General features: G+C 43.4%; 1 protein-coding gene across 1 annotated transcript in view; it reads right to left on the bottom strand.

Annotated features, from left to right (window-relative positions):
- The window catches only part of LOC309544326 (RNA exonuclease 1 homolog), a gene marked incomplete at its 5' end in the record, with an annotated part of 167665 nt that overhangs the window by 65915 nt on the left and 77918 nt on the right, over nt 1-23832 (bottom strand). Inside the window, 4 exons of the mRNA XM_082243232.1 lie at nt 8992-9065; nt 9152-9265; nt 12900-13049; nt 19478-19513. Of these exons, the coding sequence (XP_082099358.1) occupies nt 8992-9065; nt 9152-9265; nt 12900-13049; nt 19478-19513 (374 nt within the window). The remainder of the gene's footprint in view (nt 1-8991; nt 9066-9151; nt 9266-12899; nt 13050-19477; nt 19514-23832) is intronic.

The following is a 23832-nucleotide window of genomic DNA, read 5'->3' as shown; positions in this document are numbered from 1 at the left end:
CACAACACGGAGAATACAACAGTGGCGACGAGGATGGGATTTACAAGGTTACTATCCGTGTAAGAAAAGAAAAGAAAAAAAAAACTCCGGATTGTCAGCTAGATACAAACACCCACAGAGCCCAGCAGGAAAATGTCATTGATCGGGACATTAAGTGAATTTGATGGAGAACAGACAACCTGGAGTTCCTGGATTGAGAGACTGGAACAGTATTTCTGTGCAAATGCCATCCCAGGCGACAGGCAAGTAGCAGTATTTCTGACAGTGGTTGGTGCTAGGACATATGACAGTTTTAGGGATCTCCTTTTCCCTGAAAAACCAGCAACTAAGACTTTGGCAGAGCTCCTGACACTGTTAGGGAATCACTTCCAGCCTAAACCACTAGAGATTGCAGAAAGATTCCGGTTCCATCAGCGGCAGCAACAGCCGGGTGAAGATATTAAGGCTTATGTGCTCGCCCTTCGCAGACTAGCCTCAACATGTTCTTTTGGGGAGTACTTACCGACTGCACTGAGGAATAAGTTTGTCATGGGACTGAATAGTGAGTCTAGCCAAAAGAGACTGTTAACAGAGAAAGACCTTACACTTACAAAGGCAATTGAGATAGCTTCAGTGATGGAAATGGCTGTGAAAGATACAGAGGCATTGAACTCCCAGAGCAGAAGGGAAGAGGTTAAAGAGGAGGTTTTCAGAACAGCAGTCAAGCCAACTGCAGCTAACTGTAAATATAGACCCTCACCAAGCCGGGAGTCAGCTTGCTACCGTTGTGGGAATACAGACCATGATCACAAAGTCTGCCGGTTTAAGGATCAGCTCTGTCATAATTGTGGTAAGGCAGGCCATCTGAATCGAGTCTGCCGTAGTAAGAAGGTGCAAATAAACAACCTCTGAACACCAGAACAAAAGCATATATGGTGGGAAGATATACATCGTCATCTGAATCAGGGGATGAGGAAGTGCTCCACAGATTGGACATCATATGCATTCAGCACCCTCAGCAATGACTGTAGAGATAACCGTGGAAGGAAAGAAACTCAAGATGGATGTAGACACAGGAGCAGCAGTTTCAGTTATCACCCAGAAACAATGGAGAAAACTTCTGATCCGAACAACTGTCTGTCCAACACCAATCAAACTGCAGACATACTCAAAGCAGATACTCCACCCACTGGGGTACGTGAAAGTACAGATAGCCTAAAAGGGTCAGACAAAGAGAATGCCATTATATCCTAGAACATGGGGGATCCCCCATCTTTGGGAGGGACTGGATTGCTCACTTTAGCATGACAGACATCGCCATTAACCCCTGCAACACCGTGACCATCCCATCAGGGGATGAAGAGGGATGGGTGGAATCCCTGAAACAGCAATTCCCACAAGTCTTTGATAACAAATTTGGGGAAAATAAAGCATGACTTTGTGAGACTCAGGCTGAAACCCAACGCCCAGCCTAGGTTCTTCAAAGCTCGGACGGTACCTTTCGCACTCTGAGCAAGTGTGGAAGCTGAACTGAGCCGGCTGGAGGAACAAGGTGTCATCTCAAAGGTAGAGCACAGCGAGTGGGCATCACCAGTTGTGCCAGTAAAGACAGCGAATGGAGACTTCCGTATTTGTGGCGATTTCCGCATGGCACTAAATTCTCAACTGGAGATAGACCAGTATCCCCTACCCAGAGTAAATTACATTTTTGCCTCTCTTGCAGGAGGTCAAAAGTTCACCAAGCTTGATCTCAGTCAAACTTATTTACAGTTTAAGGTCCACCCTTCGTCCCGCAAGTTTCTAACCATCAACACTCACAAGGGACTGTATGAATACAATCGAATGATGTTTGGTAAAGCCTCCGCCCCCGCCATTTGGCAACGCAAAATGGATGAGATTTTGGTGGACATTCCTTTCACACAGTGCCTGTTAGATGACATGCTCATCACAGGCCTGACGGACCAGGAACACAAGTGTAACGTGGAACTTGTGTTGGCGAGACTCCAAGAGCAGGGTCTAAAAGTGAACTTGGCGAAATGCCAATTCATGGTACCTAAATTGGAGTTTTGTGGCCAGCTTGTGGATGCAGAGGGTATACACACCATGGAAGCCAAAGTTGGTGCTTTAGTAAAAGCTCCAGCCCCAACCAACGTCCAACAGCTGCGATCATATCTGGGCTTGCTGAACTATTACCACAAATTCCTGCCAGATCTAGCACACACTTTGTTTCCGTTGAACAAGCTTTTGGAGAAACTCCAGATAGAACTGGTCGGCTGAATGCCAACGTGCTTTTGAAGTGTCTAAGCGAAAGCTGTTGGCGTCACGCATGCTCGTGCACTATGACCTCCAAAGGCCTCTCACCTTGGCTTGTGATGCCTCACCCTATGGTCTAGGGGCTGTGCTATCTCACGTTTTACCAGATGGGTCAGAGAAACCTGTGGCATTCGCCTCCAGGTCCTTGACAAAAGCAGAAAGCAATTACCCTCACATTGACAAAAGAGGCTCTAGCGCTCATATGGGCAATTAAGAAGTTTCATTTTTACCTGTATGGTAGGGAATTCACCATACTGACTGATCATAAACCACTCCTTCAGATCTTTAGCCCTGACAAAGGCATCTCCCAGACGACTGCGGCCCATCTTCAACGCTATGCCCTATTCTTGGGAGCATATCGCTACAAAATCCAGTATCGCAGCCATGATGCCAATGCGGACGCCGTCCCGTCTGACAAGGACATTAACAGACTCTTCTCCACCAGTCAAGAGTTGTCGTTACACCAGCCTGTCCTTTCTGTCTTCTGGGGAGGTAGCAGCCCATACAGCCAAGGATACCTTCCTTAAGACAATACTCACCTGGGTACGGTACGGTTGGCCTGCAACTGTCACACAGGATTATGAACCTTACTTCCGTAGGCGTCTGGAATTAACTGTGGCTGGCAACTGTGTTTTATGGGGAGACCGAGTGATCGTTCCACAGACCCTCTGGAGACACATTCTGGACTTGCTACATACTGGTTATCCAGGGGGCACATTGAAACAAAAGGCCCGAGGCTATGTGTGGTGGCTGAACCTAGACTCAGATATCAGGACATATGTGAATGCGTGTGCTGGATGTGCACAAACTGCAAGAGACCCTCCTCGAGGGTGCGTCCAGCCCAGGACTTGGCCCACGGTTCCCTGGTTTCGACTACACTTGGACTTTGCAGGCCCGACCAGAGGACACACATTTTGATCATTATTGATGCCCATTCAAAGTGGCCTGAGGTCATTCCTGTTACCTAGCCGACGACTAAGGCGACGATTTCCATACCGTTACATCTCGCTGCTATGTTTGGATACCCCAGAGAAATTGTCACAGACAACGGTGCACAATTCACAAGCCAGGAGTTTCAGAGTTTCCTGACTGCCCACAACATCAAACACAAGTTGACCGCGCCTTACCACCAAGCTACAAATGGTCAAGCAGAAAGGTTTGTACAGACCTTCAAACGCTATTTCAAAGCTACTAAGGCTACAAGTAAACAACAGTCCCCGTCACCCCAGCAGCTGGACTCCTTCCTTTCTGCTTACAGAACCACACCACATGCAACCACTTGGAAAACTCCAGCTGAACTTCTTTTGGGTCGGCAGCCATGGACTGTTTTGGACACGCTCTGCCCTCAAACGGTCCAGGAACATGTACGACAGTCTCAAGACAAGAGGGTCGAACACGACGAGATTCCCCGGTTTACAGCCCAGCAAAAAAGGTATGGGCTCGATCTTATGGCGCTTCCAACACTCGTTGGCTTCCTGCTATTGTCGCAGAGACTTTGGGACCCAAAATGTATAGGGTCTGCCTGGAAGATGGTTCCATTTGCAGAAGGCATGCGGACCAATTGCGTCCTCGTTCTCAGCTGCCCGAATCCCTGACATTGGCTGCACCTCCAGTGTCTCAAGGATCTGCTCCTACCGGATCAGGAGGCATTGAGACTGATGCTTGGGGGGACTCTGAACTGTCTGGTCTGTTCACCCTCTGAGCTAGGGGAACACCTCTTGGCCCCGCCGGTGTCCATTTCAGCCAGCCCTGCTTCCTCCAGCCCCGAGGCCCTGGGTGCCCGTCCTCAACTACGCTGTCGCCCTCCTGACCGGTTTCAGCTGCAAGACCAGTTACGAGACTATCGACGGGCCCGCTGAAAGTGATCTGCTGCTATTTTCTCCCCGTAGCGTCCCTGGAAGTTGTTCTCACATCCGGACGCGGAAGAAGCCATGTAAATCTCCTGAGTTGGAGGACTGCATGGGACAATTAGTTACCGTTTTATGCCTGTTCTCGTGTTTTTTTTTTTTTTTTTTTTTAAGGGATGGATGGAAGGTGTTATACCTGAAGGGTTTCACATGTACTGTTTCTTTAAGGCTGGCTCTGCCCAGGAGTGATGACAAGGGTCACGGGGCAGAGTGGCCATCTTAGAGACATGTAAGAGATGCATTGATATACAGAGCTGTCCTGTAATGCATGTTGGAGTGTACATTGAGTCCTGAATAAACATCCGTTGTTCCAGACCAGAGTTCTGTGTCTCTCACAACATGGAGAATATAACAATGAGTGACAGCAGGAAGATGCTGTAGTTGTCTTCTCCAAGGACTCTGCAAATAGGTAGTCAGTGGTAGGGCACAGATTCCCCCAGGAGGAGGGGGGAAGATTACACCGACTTGTCAAGCACTAAACAGCAGAGTGAGAAGGTCACCCCTGCGGGGAGGGTCTTCTCACTCAACTGTCTATGTAAATAGACATGTAACAGATCTGTCTAAAATGTGACTAGTTTACAATTTCTCTACAGGTGGGCTCACAGATCGCTAGTCAGAAATTTGTATATTTGTTCTATCCTTACCAAACGGAGTTTGTTTGGTGGGGGCGCATCTTTCATGCGCCTAAAAGAAATGTGTATATGTGTACAGTACAATGTCGTCTATATATATTTTTTGCACCTAATTTGTAGGGATACTCTGATTTTTGTAGGATGTGGCTGCCTCAGAGCCAATGGGGACATGGCTCTTTTTGGTGGTGGTGGGGGGGGGGGGGAAAGGATGTAGCACCCTCCTAGGTAGGGGCTAGGAAAAGTATATATTGGCCCTGTCTGCTTATCAGGGGGGCCTGATCATTCAGTTATGTTTCCTGGTGTGGTCTGTTGAGTCTGGGGAGTCTCCCCACTGTATCCAATGAGGGCTCTTATTGGACAGTGGAGGAAACCTGGCCAATAGCTCACCAGGGCTTATAGCTGACTCAGCGGGTGGAGTTTGCCGCAATGCACCCTGGGATCAATGCACCCTGGGATCGGATAAAAGTCTGAGGGGAGCATGTGACAGTGTCTTTGGCGGGAAGCAGAGTCCCAGGAGGAGGCTGACGGCTGTCTCTCCTGTCAGTGCAAGTGAGGGTGTCCTGGGCAGTCAGCCTAGAGTCCCAGAGGTTGAGCTGGGCTGCAGGAAGAGGATCCAGAGTGTTGCTGACCGAGTGGAGTGCTGGGCAGACGTTTCCAGGAAAAACAGTGTTTGAGTATTCAAAACTGCCCAAGGGTCTGCCTAGGAGAGGGGGGCCACTCCAGAAGGTCAAAGGGAACCCGGGAGCCAGCTAACCAGTAGAGGAGGCTTAGGAAAGGGGGACACAACAGGTGACCGGCCACGTACAAGGTGCAATCCGGTGGGACATCATACGTCCACCTGGATCGACGAAAGGCCCGCCAGCCATCATTTTGTAACAGGCCAGGAGGGAACTGGCTAACTATGTACAGCGATGCATTACTGTGCAGTTGTCAAATGAAATTTTGAAATTTATATTGTTTTTTCCACAAATAGAGTTGTCTTTTGGTGGCATTTGATCACCACTGGGTTTTTTTTTTTGCGCTATGAATGAAAAAAGACTGAATGTTGAACATTTTACTTTCCAGAAAAAAATGTAAAAACATAGCATTTCGCCATAAAATTAGGCCAGTATGTATTCTGCTAAATGTCTTTGGTTAAAAGAAAATCCCAATAAGTGTATATTGATTAGTTTACGTGAACGTTATAATGTCTAAAAACTATGCAATACTGAAATTTTTGTTCTATTTTTTATACACTAGTAATGGTGGCTATCAGTGACTTTAAAGCAGGACTGACAGTATGGGGGGGGGGGGGCAGTCTGATAATTTGTGGGAACCAGTGACACGAATACTGTGATCAGTGCTAAAAATATGCACGGTCACTGTACTAAGGACACTGGTTGGGAAGGGGTTAAACATCTAGGGTGCTCAAAGAGTTAAAATCTGTGCCTAACCAGTGTGTGTGTGTTTACTATGGCATGCGTTGGTTTTTAACAGGGTAATAAAAACCACCACATCCTCACTGACAGGACAGCGCTCTGCATTTACATATGCAGAGATCTGTCCGGTCTTCCTTCTTGCCAATCAGCCAGTGCCGGCGGTCATCCATTGGCCAGCCCCTGCTGATCAACTTGTGATCACAGCACAGTTGGCATGCCCCCTTCCCCAGAAATGCAGAATCCGGTATACACACACACACACACACACGTGTGCTTCTGCACTAAACAGCCAGTACTAAGTCGCTCGCTCAGGAGACTCTAGGGGGCAAGCGCGTGCCGCCGCGCTCCCGCCCCCACTATTCAGCCGGGGAGCCAGTGCATGTGACAGGCAGCTCAGATGTTCCCCCGCTGACAGAGAAGGATGGACAGCTGATGTAAACACAGCCATCTGTCATTCTCCCTGAAGTGATCACAGAGGTCATGTGAGCCTGCTATATAGGATCACATGTCTGATGATCTCACAAGCCCAACCCCCCCACCCCCATAGTTAGAATCACTCCCCTAGGCTTACATTTAACCCCTTGATCACCAATAGTATTAAACCCTTCCCTGCCAGTGGCATTTTTACAGTAACAGTGCATATATTTAGCACAATTACTGTAGTAATGTCACTGGTCCCCCCAAAAGTGTCAAAAACGTCAGTTAGGGGTCCGATCTGTCCGCCACAATGTCGCAGTCCCACAAAAAAAAATTAAAAAAATTTGCACAGGCGATCAAATCCCACCAAAAGAAAGCTCCATTTGTGGGAAAAAAAAAAGGAAGTCAATTTTATTGGGTACAGCGTCGCACGACCGCGCAATTGTCCCTTAAATTAACGCAGTGACGAATCGCAACATAGGGCCTGGTCATTAAACAGCAAAATTTTCTGGTCCTTAAGTGGTTAATATATAGCAATATAAAAATATATGGTAATGTGAGAATCGCATGCATAAACGGAGCCTCTAGGTATCCTGTGTCCGGCTGCAGCACGGACACCTTGGATGACGCGGGTAGCGGCGCGACACGCCTCCTCTCTGACGCGTTTCCTCTGAAAAGACTTCTGCTGGGATAGGAGGGACGTGCGCGCCGCCACGCTCGTCTTTAAATATCCCTTCTGTTATGAACAAGTACTTCCGGTGTCCGCAGGAAAAAAACAGAAGTGGCATTGCCGATATACGAACCGGTAGGATCTATGGAAAATACTATCTAAAAAAACAAACCTTTATTTGGTGCGCTTTTAAAATAGACCTTCTGTGTTAAAAGGGCATATTGCTTCTATTAAAATAATATTAACTTAATGTATTTTTTGAGCCGCTAAACTGGAAGTGGTGCTCTTCCTTATATATATATATGGCCTTACATATGGCTAAAAAAGTTAAAAACACATCTTTATTGCACCAATGTCATTAAAAAACATAAATTAGGTCATACTATTCCGCTAAATTTTTATTATTTTGGGTATATTAAACCGCTAAACAGGAAGTAGTGTTCCTTATCTATGTAAATGACCTTATATATAGTTAAATTATTAAAACACATATTGATATTACACAGATGTCATAAAAAACATATTGTGAGTTAAAAAAACATTAAAATCTTTAAAAATCAACTGTAAAATATTAAAAAGCATATTAAAAAGCATATTTAAAAGATATCACGATTTGGTTGTTTTAAAGGAGCTTATTAATTGTTGTTGATATGGGCGTTAATGTCCCATTCTACATTCATGCCTCGGGGACGGGAGCACTTCAACTCGTATATCCAGAAAGTTTCCCTTCTGGATATGGATCTCTTAAGGTTGCTCCCCCTCCAATGAGGTACGTATTTTTCTATTACTGTAATCTGCAACTTTTTGGGGTTTTTATTATGACATTGTCCATAGTGCAATGACACACTATGTCCAACAAAACCTTTTCGTATGTTGGTAAGGTGCTCTCCAATTCTTATATTTGCAGTTCTTATCGAGCGGCCCACGTATTGTAGACCGCACTCACATTGAAGGAGGTAGATGACTCCTTTCGTGTGACAAGAGATAAAATCTTAAATTTTGTACTCTTTTTGTGTAACCGTTGAAGTGAACTTAGAAGTTCTAATGGTAGTAGCTTCCTTACAGATGTTGCAATTTTTACAGGGAAAGTACCCCTTCATATCCGGAAAAAATTTTGGGAATAGTGGGTTTCTGAACTGGGTTTGGAGCAATAATATCTTTCAGATTCTTTGACCTTCTATATATCATGTTAGGTTTTTCTTGGAGAACAGGACCCAATATTTTATCCCCTTGTAGTATATCCCAATGCTTCCTAAAGGTGTGGTTCAACCACTTATACCCACTGGAAAATTGGGTGACAAATGCAAAGTCGTGACCGAAACTTTTGGGGTTCTGGCGGTCTCTCTCTTTAGGTTTGATTAGCTCTATTTGTGAAAAGTGTCCCGCTTTTTGAATTCGTCACTATTTGATGGACTTTGATTTCATTTTGAATTATTTATATATTTTGATATTGGTTATCACATATGTTTCGTTATATACACTTATTTTATGTATGAAGAGTCACTACAACAGTTTTGTTGAACATTGAATCTTTGTTTAGCGCACCAACCATTGTTCACGTACCAATTTGCTAGGCACAGTTCCTTGGTCGCAGCTTTACACGTTAGTAAATTATCAGCGCACTTTCACTCAACTTTCAATATTGCTGATCTTACCTTTGCCATTTGACATCCTGGGGCTCCTACTACTGCTTCACAACAACTGTAGCGCGTTTCCATTCCACCTGGGACTAAACCGAAAATACATGATCGGTACAGCTTCTGTAGTTTCGAAGAGCAAAACAATTTAATATTTCAACATGTAAAGTGTACTTACCTCTGTGTTTTCGAACTCTACCCGAGTGATATGTGCATTCTTCTTTACGTACATGCTTGCTTTGCAAAGTCACTGCATAGATTTCTCCACAGCGACAGCAAACTCTTCTCAGAGCTAAGAAAGAATTTAAAAAAATAAATAATTAAAACTCTAGTTTTAAACACCACTATTGATTTAGGATGGATTACTGCACTTTCAAAGGAAGAAGAAGCTGCAGGCACTCCAGTACAACAATATTGTTATTAACTTATATAATCCTTATATGTGCAGCGCTCAAAATTTCTAAAGTCAGATTCCTCCCACTTGTATAATAATTATTAAAGTGTAAACACTTAAGAGCTTAGTGCATATAGTATAATCATCAAACCAATACGATATGCATCATCGTATAATAGGAAACCAACCTCCCAATGCATAAAACCTATACTAGTCATGGGTCAAAAGTCACCCTTCTCACATTTAAGGAAGATAGGTTAGTAAACAAATGAAAAGGGCCTAGTGTGCAAAATAATAATAAAGTGCAAAATCCACAAGGACCAGAATATCAAGATTGTATCTAATGTGGGGGTTACTATACCTCTCAATGAGTATTAACCACCTTCACAATTGGAAGACCGCTCACACAATAGCGGTGTAAATGTATTTTCATCAGAGCAGATTAAAAATGTATATAGTGCAGTTATAAAGTCCACTTAGTGAAAAAAGTGTCCAAAGAGTGAGACTATTGATCTCCTAGTATGTGTCCACCATATTTCCAAGTGAAAGAGCAGGTAAATCTCCACCAGTGTAACTGCCAACACACTAAACTCATGAGCGCTTACCGGAACATGTGGACTCTTTATGGCTTTGGCACAGAGTCCTATAGGCAGTAGGTTAAAGTCTTGTAGGAAACGACCATCACCGACAACCTTCTCCTCTGATAAACCACATTCAATCAGATATGCGTCCTTTCCCCAGGACCCAGGTACACAGAAAACAAAATAAAGCCTCCAAAATGGTGTAAAAATGCATGGATAAGTATATTTATTAAAAAGTAGAAAACTTACAGTGAAGATGAAAAATTGCAATGCATAGTGATCACAATTGGTTGTTAAAAGCTTGATCGGGTGGTAGGTTCACTGTAACCCTTAAAAAATGTACTTATTCATGTGTTATTACACCATGTGGAGGTTTTTTGTTTTCTGGGTACCTGGGTCCTGGGGAAAGGACGCATATCTGAGTGAATGTGGTTCAGAGGAGAAGGTTATTGGTGATGGTCATTTCCTACAAGAGACTTTAACCTACTGCCTATATGACTGTGCCAAAGCAATAAAGAGTCCACGTTCCGGTAAACGCTCCTGAGTTTGTGGTGGCAGCTACACTGGAGAAGATTTACCTGCTCTTTCACTTGGAAATATGGTGGACACATACTAGATCATCAATATTCTCATTCTTTGGACACTTTCTTCACCAAGTGGACTTTATAACTGCACTTTAATATAAGTTTTTAATCTGCTCTGATGAAAATACCACATTTACACCGCTATTGTGTGAGCTGCCTTCCAGTTGCGGAGGTGGTCAATACTCATTGAGAGGTATAGTGACCCCCCTCTTGATATTCAGCTCCTTGTTGATTTTGCACTTTAATATTTCTTATTTTGCACAGTATGCACTAGGCAGTTTTTCATTTGTTTACAAACCTTATCTTCCTTTAATGTAAAAAGGGTGACCCATGACTAGTATACAGTGCCTTGCGAAAGTATTCGGCCCCCTTGAACTTTGCGACCTTTGCCACATTTCAGGGTTCAAAGATATAAAACTAATTTTTTGTGAACAAACAAGTGGGACACAATCATGAAGTGGAACGAAATTGATTGGATATTTCAAACTTTAACAAATAAAAAAACTGAAAATTGGGCGTGCAAAATTATTCAGCCCCCTTAAGTTAATACTTGTAGCGCCACCTTTTGCTGCGATTACAGCTGTAAGTCGCTTGGGGTATGTCTCTATCAGTTTTGCACATCAAGAGACTGAAATTTGTGCCCATTCCTCCTTGCAAAACAGCTCGAGCTCAGTGAGGTTGGATGGAGAGCGTTTGTGAACAGCAGTTTTCAGTTCTTTTCACAGATTCTCGATTGGATTCAGGTCTGGACTTTGACTTGGCCATACCAACACCTGGATATGTTTATTTGTGAACCATTCCATTGCTTTAGGTTTTGGATCATTGTCTTGTTGGAAGACAAATCTCCGCCCCAGTCTCAGGTTTTTTGCAGACTCCCATCAGGTTTTCTTCCAGAATGGTCCTGTATTTGGCTCCATCCATCTTCCCATCAATTTTAACCATGTTCCCTGTCCCTGCTGAAGAAAAGCAGGCCCAAACCATGATGCTGCCACCACCATGTTTGACAGTGGGGATGGTGTGTTCAGGGTGATGAGCTGTGTTGCTTTTACGCCAAACATAACGTTTTGCATTGTTGCCAAAAAGTTAGAGATTTTGGTTTCATCTGACCAGAGCACCTTCTTCCACATGTTTGGTGCGTCTCCCAGGTGGCTTGTGGGAAACTTTAAATGACACTTTTTATGGATATTTTTAAGAAATGGCTTTCTTCTTGCCACTCTTCCATAAACGATAGATTTGTGCAGTATATGACTGATTGTTGTCCTATGGACAGTCTCCCACCTCAGCTGTAGATCTCTGCAGTTCATCCAGAGTGATCATGGGCCTCTTGGCTGCATCTCTGATCAGTCTTCTCCTTGTATGAGCTGAAAGTTTAGAGGGACGACCAGGTCTTCGTAGATTTGCAGTGGTCTGATACTCCTTCCATTTCAATATTAATCGCTTGCACAGTGCTCCTTGGGATGTTTAAAGCTTGGGAAATCTTTTTGTATCCAAATCCAGCTTTAAACTTCTCCACAACAGTATCTCGGACCTGCCTGGTGTGTTCCTTGTTCTTCATGATGCTCTCTGCGCTTTAAACGGACCTCTGAGACTATCACAGTGCAGGTGCATTTATATGGAGACTTGATTACACACAGGTGGATTCTATTTATCATCATTAGTCATTTAGGTCAACATTGGATCAGAGATCCTCACTGAACTTCTGGAGAGAGTTTGCTGCACTGAAAGTAAAGGGGCTGAATAATTTTGCACGCCCAATTTTTCAGTTTTTTATTTGTTAACAAAGTTTGAAATATCCAATAAATTTCATTCCACTTCATGATTGTGTCCCACTTGTTGATTCTTCACAAAAAATTACTGTTTTATATCTTTATGTTTGAAGCCTGAAATGTGGCAAAAGGTCGCAAAGTTCAAGGGGGCCAAATACTTTTGCAAGGTACTGTAGGTTTTATGCATTGGGAGGTTTGTTTCCTATTATAAATATTATATTGGTTCGAGGTTTATATTATAAGTGCACTAAGCACTTTAAAGGTTTACACTTTAATAATGGTTATACACTTTAATAATTGTTATACAAGTGGGAGGAATCTGACTTTAGAAATCCTTAACACCACTATTACTCGATTTTATACTTGTTTACTAAAATCATTTTAAGATTAAACTTCTCTACAATGCACCACTGCTCCCTGACAAGGAGCAACCCTTCTCATCTAACAAAATACCAGGATTCTTTGCTGCAATACTGACCCAGTGGCATCAGTACTTTCTAAGTCACGACCTACACCGAGTATGCAGTCTATCATTTAATCACCAATGGACTAAGCAGTTTAACAAAAAAAAAAATTGTTTAATATATGCGCAGTTACATACCATCATGGTTTATATTTTTCCCTCCAGCATTCTGTAATAAAGCACTGCCAGGCTTCTCAGGGTTGGGTCGGGGATACCCATTTTCTATCAACTGATTGTCAGATAAGAGGTACTCTTTAAGGAAGTTGTATAGAGTGTGCCCTGTCAATTCTGTAAAGAAACCATGTCAACAATTAAAAACCCAATGCATTCTCTTTTTTTATGTCTGCGGATTTAGGACCACTTATTCATAACGCAGAGCCAAAAGCCGGACCAATTCAGCGATCAGATACAGACTAAACACTTAAAACGGAGCCACACTTAAAACTGAGCCACTAGCTGGCGCTAGTTTAACCACTCTGTAAAAGGAGGGTCAAACTTTCTGGCAAGGAGCCCTGATTGTCATCCAAGGGTGAAAATAGGCTTTCCTTTCTCGCTATATACACCAGTGACTGGTCAACTGGGATTGATTTCTCCCTTTCTTCCCTGCTTTACAAGGACTCTGGGACTTCATATGTTCTCTATATATATGTTTAGCTCCTGTACCATGCCCACAGCCCCTGCATCTCCTGTACTATGCCGCCAGCCTCTGACATGTACTCCTGTACCATGTCTGCACTTTTACCACTCTTAACCGGAATTTGCATAATCTACGTACACACACATCTTTATGTGCTTTCATATCGGTCCTATTATACAAGCCCATTCCAAAAAAGTTGGGACAATGTACAAATTGAGAATAAAAACAGAATGCAATGATGTGGAAGTTTCAAATTTCAATATTTTATTCAGAATACAACAGATGACATATCAAATGTTTAAACTGAGAAAATGTATAATTTTAAAAGGGAAAAATAAGTGGATTTTAAATTTCATGGCATCAACACATCTCAAAAAGTTGGGACAAGGCTATGTTTACCAATGTGTGGCATCCCCTCTTTTTATAACAGTCTACAAATATCTGGGGATTGAGGAGACACATTGCTCAAGTTTAGGAATAGGAATGTTGTCCCATTCTTGTCTAATACAGGCTTCTAGTTGCTCAACTGTCTTAGGTCTTCTTTGTCGCATCTTCCTCTTTATGATGCGCCAAATGTTTTCTATTGATGAAAGATCTGGACTGCAGGCTGGCCATTGCAGTACCCGGATCCTTCTACCCAGCCATGATGTTGTAATTGATGCAGTATGTGGTCTGGCATTGTCATGTTGGAAAATGCAAGGTCTTCCCTGAAAGACAATGTCTGGATGGGAGCATATGTTCTAGAACTTGGATATACCTTTCAGCATTGATGATGCCTTTCCAGATGTGTAAGCTGCCCATGCCACACGCACTCATGCAACCCCATACCATCAGAGATGCAGGCTTCTGAACTGACCGCTGAGAACAACTTGGGTTGTCCTTGTCCTCTAGTCCGGATGACGTGGCGTCCCAGTTTTCTAAAAAGAACTTCAAATTTTGATTCGTCTGACCACAGAACAGTTTTCCACTTTGACACAGTCCATTTTAAATGAGCCTTGGCTCAGAGAAAACGCCTGCGCTTCTGGATCATGTTTAGATATGGCTTTTTTGGCCTATAGAGCTTTAGCCAGCAACAGGCGAATTGCACGGTGGGTTGTGTTCACCAACAATGTTTTCTGGGCGTATTCCTGAGCCCATGTTGTGATTTCCATTACAGTAGCATTCCTGTATGTGAGGCAGTGCCGTCTAAGCTCCCGAAGATCGCGGGCATCCAGTATGGTTTTCCAGTCTTGAACCTTACACATAGAGATTGTTCCAGATTCTCTGAATCTTTGGATATTATGCACTATAAATGATGATAACTTCAAAATCTTTGCCCACCTTGACTTCTGAGAGACACTGCCACTAAGAGGCTCTTTTTATAATCAATCATGTTGCCAATTGACCTAATATGTTGCAAATTGGTCCTCCAGCTGTTCCTTATATGTACATTTAATTTTTCCGGCCTCTTATTGCTACCTGTCCCAACTTTTTTTGGAATGTGTAACTCATGAAATTCCAAAATGAGCCAATATTTGGCATGACCTTTCAAAATGTCTCACTTTCAACATTTGACCTGTTATCTATATTATATTGTGAATCTATATTAATAAAAGCCCTGCGTCCGTCCCTGTGTCCGTGGATTGCGCTACTGCGCATGTGCAGCACGGACAGCCATTGTGATTGGGACACAGAACACTGGGCGGCGCTGGGTGGGGATCCCCGCCCACCTTTCAACATCCGCCGGTGTACTGCAGTACACCGGCCCTGGCTGGGGGTGGCGTTCCGATCTGCGGAGACTGCCACCCCCCGGAGAGCGGAGACTGCGGCCAGCCCGCGCCTTTAGGAGAGGCCGGGGATCGGGCCTGCACGGGGCGCGGCGCCCAGGATGACGGACACCCGGAGGAGGCGCCGGCAGGACTGAAGAGACGCAGGAAGCCGGGGACTGAACGGAAGAGGTAAGTGCACGGGGGGGGGGGGAACGCGGGGCATCGCTGTGGGCACTCTGCGATTGGGGGCATCGCTGTGGGCACTCTGCGATTGGGGGCATCGCTGTGGGCACTCTGCGATTGGGGGCCCCCCCCCAATTGCTAGGGATCGGGAAATCTGATGGGGTAGGAAAATCTGATAGAACACCGGGCGAAACTGTTGAAGCGGCGGGTGTGAACGGGCGCGCGGCGGATGTGCACTCGCGCGGACTTACTGCTAAGCGGCAGCGGGTGTTACAAGTGGCGGCGGGCGAGCGATGTCACGCGAGAGCCGCTCGGTCAGCTCTGCCCTACAGGCAGTCCTATTGATGTCAATTGGGACACAGGGACTGCATGGACACAGCCACTGCTCCTAACTTGACATACATGTGCGGTGCATGTCCCTGAACTCACACGGCCTGCGTTTGGGGCCATGCAGCTAGAGCAAAACCCACATGGATGTCAGATCTGTCCTTGCAGCCACGGTGTCCCAAATGACATGAATAGGACGGCATTCACGTGTGGGTACACACAGCCCTCCATGGGTGCATGCTTTAGTACAGTAAAAATATAACTACACACAGTTTCATACTTTTCATTTCTTCCTAAATACTGTAGATTTTATTTAATATGATTGAATCCTTACATCATTTACAATTTTAGTTTCCTACCTCCTTAATATTCAAGTTGTTTAATGTGACTCTATAAGCCCATTAGTACATGTACATTTATTTATTTTTAATCGAATTACTACTGGTTTATTTTGTGGATTGAGCATATTAACTTGGGAGTACATTAGTTGATTACTCAATTAACTCCTGGGATCTTAATGATACATCTTTTTATACAGTCTATTTTTTGTATCTAGGGTACACCAAGGGTTAATTGACCATATGGATCACTTTCCATTCATTTGGGCTTGTCTAGAATAGGTTAACTGACCATACGGATTATTCCCAACTCCTCGGACCTGTATAATATGGGCGATTGTGTTATTGCAGATGGGAAGAAATTGTTAACAGTGCCGGCCACACACCGCACTGTCACACTGATTACACAGTGCTCCACACTTCCCAGCCTGATCCGACCCGATTTAAATCCATTCTCTACCCTTTTTTCTTTTGACAAAGAATTGTACCTGCAACACAGCTGCCCCTCATACGTCACAAGTATGTAGGGGGTTCCATAAAAAAAAAAAAAAAAATCTCTCCCCTATCTAGGTCTTCATTCATACATTGACAAAAAAGGGTAGGGGCGTCTTCTAGGATTAATGAGCACAATTATAATACATTTCATAGCTAAAAACTACTAAATATATATTTCAGTACTCTTGACATAGGAGAATTGTACCTCAAACGCGTTACCGCTCCAACCTCTCAAACACGTAGGGGGTTCCACGAGGCAGAGGGTATTATGCAGGATGCTGGACATTGGCAACTTCTGACAGCAGTACTGCTGACATGCACTGACAGCTCTGCTGTGGTTTTTGTTTACCCATCTATGCTGGATGTCAAGATTTTAACATGCAAGTGTACTGTTTTATTGTTGAATAAATTTATCCCAAAATACTAATGACGATGCTGCACTGCCATCTTCACTACTATCTTTTTGTTGTATTAACTCAATACAGGTTAAGCTTTTATATTTAGTAGGAATTTAATACATTGTTGCTGTGTTTGCATCTGCCATTAATATTAGTGCATTTTTAGCGAAAATATTGTTTTGATAAACATCTACGAAAATAGTGCGGAGCCTTAAAAATCTGTAGCACGTTTCATTTTATTCTACTGGTTATGTGTTTTCAAAAAATGCATGGTTTAGGATTTTTTTTTTTTTTTTTTTTTTTAATACATATTTGAAAGCTGTAGGGGCACAGCATAAAAGGTTGTAAGTGCACAGCAAAAAGGTTAAATTAATATCAGGCTGCAACAAAACGAATTAAAAAAAGTGATGGGGGCGGATTACGTTTATAAATGAGATTGAGAAATATCTACAGTATATCCATCTCTCCATCCAACACATTTATACTGCTCATCAAAATTAAAGGAACACTTTGAAAACACATCAAATTTCAAATGGTGAAAAAGGTCATGCTGGATAGCTATACCGATATGGACTGGGTAATGTGTTGGAACAAAAGGATGCCCTAGTTTGATGAAAATGAAAGTTATCGAACTACAGAGGGCTAAATTCAAATACAACCCGAAAAACTAAGCGAAAAATGATGCAGCAGGCTAGTCCATTTTGCTGAAATTTAATTGCAGCAACTCAAAATGGTACTTCGTAGTTTGTATGGCCCCAACGTGCTTGTATGCTTGCCTGACAACTTCAGCGCATGCTCCAAATGAGATGGATGATGTCCTGGGGTATTTCCTCCCAAATCTGGACCAGGGCGTCACTGAACAGACAGAGGTGCAACCTGGCAGCGTTTGATAGACCGAAACAGAATGTCCCAGATATACACACTGCTCAAAAAAATTCAAGGAACAATTTAAATCAGAGTATAGCATCAAGTCCATTAAACTTCTGGGATATTGATCTGGTCAGTTAAGTAGCAGAGGGGGTTGTTAAAACAGTTTCAGCTGCTTTGGTGTTAATGGAATTAACAGGTGCACTAGATGGGCCGACACCCAAAACAGGAATGGTTTTACAGGTGGAGGCCACCGACTTTCCCTACTCATCCTTTGACTGTTTTTCACTAGTGCATTTAGCTAGGGTCACTACTGGTAGCATTAGGCAATGCCTGGACCCTATAGGAGGTTGACAGGCAGTCCAACTCTTTCAGGATAGCACATCGAAATGTGCCATTGCCAGAAGGTCTCAGCACAGTCTCAAGAGCGTGGAGGAGATTCCAGGAGACCGGCAGTTACTTTAGGAGAGCTGGACAGGGTTGTAGAAGGTCCTTAACCCATCAGCAGGACCTGTATCTGGTCCTTTGTGTAAGGAGGAACGGGATGAGCACTGCCAGAGCCCTACAAAAATTACCTTCAGCAGGCCACTGGTGTGAATGTCTGACCAATTCGAAAGACTTCATGAGGGTGACCTGAGGGCCCGACTTCCTCTAGTGGGCCCTGTGCTCACTGCCCAGCCTGGTGGAGCTTAATGGACATTTTCCATTGAACACCAGAGTTGGCAGGTCCACCACTGGCGCCCTGTGCTTTTCACAGATGAGAGCAGGTTCACCCTGAGCACATGTGACAGACTTGAAAGGGTCTGGAGAAGCCATTGAGAACATTATGCTGCCTGCAACATCGTTCAGCATGACCGGTTTTGGTGGTGGGTCAGTGATGGTCTGGTGAGGCATATCCATGGAGCGATGCACAGGCCTCTACAGGCTAGACAATGGCACCCTGGCTACCATTAGGTACGAGATTAAATTCTTTGGACCCATTGTCAGACTCCATGCTGGTGCTCCATTCTGGGTTCCTCCTGGTGCGCGACAATGCCTGGCCTCATGTGGCGAGAGTATGTAGCCAGTTCCTGTAGGATGAAGGAATGGAAACCACTGAATGGCCCCCATGCTCTCCTCAGCCAAATTCAATAGAACAGCTCTGGGACAATATGTTTGTCCATCCGACGCCACTAGGTTGAGCCTCAGTCTGTTGAGGAGCTCAGTGATGCCCTGGTCCAGTTCTGGGAGGAAATACCCCAGGACACCACCTTTCATCTCATTAGGAGCATCCCCTGTTGTGGTCAGGCCTGCATTCAAGCATGTGGGGGGCCATACAAACTACTGAGTACCATTTGAAATTTCAGCAAAATGGACTAGCCCGCTACATAATTTTTTCACTTTTTGGGTTGTCTTTGAATTCAAGCCCCTGTAGGTTGATCATTTTTATTTCCATCAAATGATGTGGCATCCTTTTATTCGGAACACATTACCCAGTCCATATCAGTATAGATATCTAGCATGATATTTTTCCCCATTGAAAGCGGATGTGTTTTCAAAGTGTTACTTTAATTTTTTGAGCACTGTATAAAAATCACACATACACCAAAATATAAACACCACCTGCAATTTAACAAATGTACTATTTTAGGAACACCGTGCAGAGGTTGATCATTAAAATTAAACCATGTGAAAGTACTCACTAGGATAAGATAAGATAAGATATAGCGTTAAGGTAACCTACCATTTTTATCATCTGGTTTCCTTGAACGTTGTGAATCTGAAATTTTGATACAGAAATCATGAGAATTAGGTTATGAGAATTAGTTCTTACTGTAAACTTTTTCCAGGTAAGCCACACCTGTAGCCTCCACAAAATTGAACCAAAGAAAAAAAAAAAATCAGATTTTTAAAAGACACTATACACCACTCCACTCATAGGACCCAAAAATGGTAAAATGCAAAATGTTATTACCACTGGACAAGATGTGTGAGCATTGGCAAGGTGGCCACATTAATAGGATGCTTGGTGGCTTCTAAAACTGCCTTTACTCACCAAGTGGCAAGTTGAACTACGGGCAAAATCTTTTTTCCATTTTAGATCAAGTAAAGGAGTTATAAACCCCTGTAAGGTTTAATTTTTGTCCCATTGGGGAGCTGTTCCATCACTTCCCATAGCCAAAACAGGAAGTAAAAGGACATCCCTGCAAATAAGGGAATCTCTTGGGGGCCCCGACAGGTGTTTTAATCCCTCTCCCCTCTTGTCAACACAAAAAATTAGGCTTGCCTTTAGTTAGTTATACTTTGAAACATACTTCCCAACTTTGACATGGGAAGGAGGGACACCTACTAGCAAAAGTAAGCAGGCATAGGACACACCCCTGCCACGCCCCCTAAATGAGAAATATACAAAAAATAAATTCACAAACGCTTTTTTTACCCCCAATACTCCTTTATATTGGCTTTTAAAATTCACAAATGCAGCAATTTAGAAATTGGATTAATAGCACAGGGAAACCCTTTTTGAAAAGATATAGTGCATTGTTCCAAATCAGGGACAGTCCCTCGAAATCAGGGACAGTCCCTCGAAATCAGGGAGAGTTGGGAGCTATGTTTTAAAAAAATTAGTTTCCCTGAACTTGGAAGGATTATGACAAAAGTACAATCTTTCATTGTGAAAAAATAAAAAAAATCACTTGGGGGGGGGGGGTGTGGGAAGGACCTTGTATAATGATGCAAGGTTGAACTGCTCAATCATCTTCTTTCAAGATCCACAAGATAGAAGGCAGTGCTCCTCTTTCCATGCTGCAACCAAGTAACAGAACTTAAAATTTACAGTGTTTTAACTTCCAGATCAGATATCAGATGACCCATTTAAAACTGCATGTTAATTAGGTGTAGCTTTTATGGACATTAAGGCATAAAAATGATATGCCCATATTGTACAATCCCTACTATGGTACCCAAAATTGTCCACTTATGCTTTAAAAGCCTTTACAGGTAATCAGTTCTGAGTCAAGCATGAACAATGGCCCTAGAATTAACACAACAATTTCACTTCAGTGTGCATGGAGATACCAAATGTGCGGCAATTGTCATTTTTGTACAGACACAGGTACGCAAAAACACTTGCAATTTGTGCATTTTAAAAAAGGTGCCAGTTGTATTTCACAGAAATAGGGAAAAAAAAATGATTGTTTTATTACAAGAATCTATTTTAAAAGGAAAAATATAAGCAAAACGTTGTTAATTTTGGATAAAGGGAGGGTTATAACCCCTGTTCGATTTTCTTTTGCCATCTGTGTCCCATTGCAGAGAGGAAGAGAGAAAATCCCTGCTAATTAACCACCTCCTTCCCAAGCCTTTTCTGACCCTTTGCTCCTACTTGTAAAAATCTACTATATTTTTTTTTTTTCCTTTAAGCAGAGACCCTATAGAATAAAATGGTGTTGCAATTTTTTCATGTCACTCGGCATTTGTGCAGCGGTTTTTCAAACGCAATTTTGTGGGAAAAGAAAAACCCTTCATGAAAAAAAAAGTTAGCCCAATTTTGAAATGTGAAAGATGTTACACCAAGTAAGTCCAGGAAAGGCGGCGGGAGGGGAGTGGGACCCCCTTCCGCCACCCGCAGAAGTGATTGAGTAACTAATTAGCTACTCTGATCACTTCTGCATTATAGAGAAACACCGGCTGAAAAGAATGGTACCGGGGTGATGCCTGTAGATGCCACTAAAACCCAAGAACATACAGCAATGTGGAAAGTGGTTAAGGGAATTCCTTGGGGACTTCCAGGTCACCAAGTAGTGTCCCTATTGGAAGATTTCCCCACCATTACTTTTCTTGGGACAACCCAAATCCTGGGATGTTTTTACTTTAAATTTTCAATAATAGTAAACAGGATAAATAGAGTGGGTAAATCTCCTAAACGGGGGTACAGGCAGCAATAAAAACTTACAGGTGTTCCAATCTCTACTCTATCCAAAAACATAAAATAAGACAATTTGCGTTTAGTTCTACTTTAAAATCCATGATATCCAACTGGGGAGTACCATTGTCAACACCTAATGGGAAGGTTAATAAAGAAAATAATTACAAAAAGACGTTTCTTCAATAAATTTCGCAGTGAGCTTCATCAGAAAGACCTACTACTTAAATCAGTGCTGTGTCTGCGCAAGAAAGGTGACAAAGCCCCCATGGTAAACCGGCAAATACGTCAAGCCTAAAAATTGTGTGGGCCTGTGAAACTGACGAACTATGGTATCCTAAATTGTCTATAACCTTTACAGGTCAGTTTAGAGTTTACCCCATGAATGATGAATTTATACTCCATTATGCTATTTGCGTGAAGTAGTGTTCTTGTTCAAATGGAATACATCAAATGCATCCAAGGTGCATTCAGTACATTACATATGTGCATACACTACTTTATGCAAAAAGCTGTGTATAGCCTCCTTCACCTATTTAGGTCTATAGGCCACTGTACACATCCAGAAAAATTACAAATAGTGTATTTACTCATTGGCAAATGTGCTCATGTGCATGTTGCAAAAAAAAAAAATTAGTTTGGCCAGTTTTTGTTTATACTTTTATTACCGACAACCCCCCTAAGTAATAGCACATTGGAAGTGACAGGCTCTCTTTAAAGTGGTTGTAAACCCACTTTTATAACCTTTACCTATAGGTAAGCCTTTAATAAGGCTTACCTATAGGTACTATAAATATCTCCCAAACTTGCACCGTTTAAATACTTACATTGCATGCAGCCCACATCATGGGTACATGCGCTCTGAAGAAACAGCCGCCCATGCTGTTTCTTCAGAGCCCTGTGTCATGACCAGCAGCTCCCGCACGCATGCGCAGGAGTGACATCACGCGGCTCCAGCCAGTAATACAGCCGGAGTCTGCATATCCGGAAGGAAGACGGGCGAAGATGGATGCGGCCACAAGTGGAGGCTTTGTTTTCAGGTAAGCGTCACAATGTGCTAGTATGTGATGCATACTAGCACATTATGCATTTACTTTGCAGGGAAAATAAAAAAAGGAAGAGTTGACTTCCTTTTTAAAGTGGTTCTAAAAGCAGGTGTTTTTCTTTTTTACCTTTACGCATTCTCTGCAAAAAAGTGATTGTTTTTTTTTTTTTTTAAACAACATATGTCATGCTTTCCTCCTCTGTACAGTTGGGTTTGCACAGGGCAGCCTGGATCCTCCTTCTCGGGTCCCTCATTGCTACTCCTGGCCCCTCCCTATCGAGTGCCCCCACAGGAAGCAGCTTGCTATGGGGGCACCCGAGCCGAGCTGCAGCTCCGTGTGTCCATTGAGATACGGAGCAGCCATTCGGCCCCGCCCCTCTCTCTCCCAATAGGCTAAGTGACAATGGCACCGCAGCTATGTCTCAGCCAATCAGTAAGGGAGAGTCCCAGATGGCTGAGGGACGCGTAGACATCGCTGGATAGAGATGGGAAACCGGTAAGTATTTGTGGGTGCTGGGGAGGCTACTACACATGGAAGGCTTTATACCTTAATGCAAAGAAAGCATTAGGATTAAAAAACCGTCTGCCTTTACAACTCCTTTAAGGTAAAAAAAAACCTGCCATGTGCAGCTCCCAGGCCAGTCTGGTAGGAGAGAGTGGTGGGTGGGGCTGAGCCATGCTGTATGTGTGTCAATTGGTATGGGGGCACCCAGAAGGGGAGGGGGGAGGGGGGTTTGCAAGAAGCCAGGAGTGCAGGTGGGGGAGGGGGGGGTTTTAATCAGGACGGCTCTGAAAAACCATTACAGAGCAGGTTTGCCATTTAAAAAAAAAAAAAAAAAAAACCCTCATCACATATATCTCACTGAGATTGGGGGGGGGGGGGGGGGAATCGGCCAAGTTCCCCAATTTAACCACTGCGCCGCACTTCACTGAAGCTAATAAAGCACAGATCGTACCCCACAGTGGCTAGGGAACAACATTGCTGAGTCAACAGCCTTATGTCCTTACATAAGCAATTCTTTGACAGTTATTGCAATGGCCATTTTTATGTTCCTTTTATTGTCTCATGATGGGTTTTTTTTAATGCTGTCCTGCAGAACAAGCAACACTTCTGTGAATGACCCAACAG

The sequence above is a fragment of the Pelophylax lessonae genome (genome assembly GCF_965119305.1).
Source record: "Pelophylax lessonae genome assembly, chromosome: 1".
Taxonomy (NCBI): domain Eukaryota; kingdom Metazoa; phylum Chordata; class Amphibia; order Anura; family Ranidae; genus Pelophylax; species Pelophylax lessonae.
Note: the sequence above shows the minus strand (reverse complement) of the source record. Positions and strands in the feature narration are given on the sequence as shown.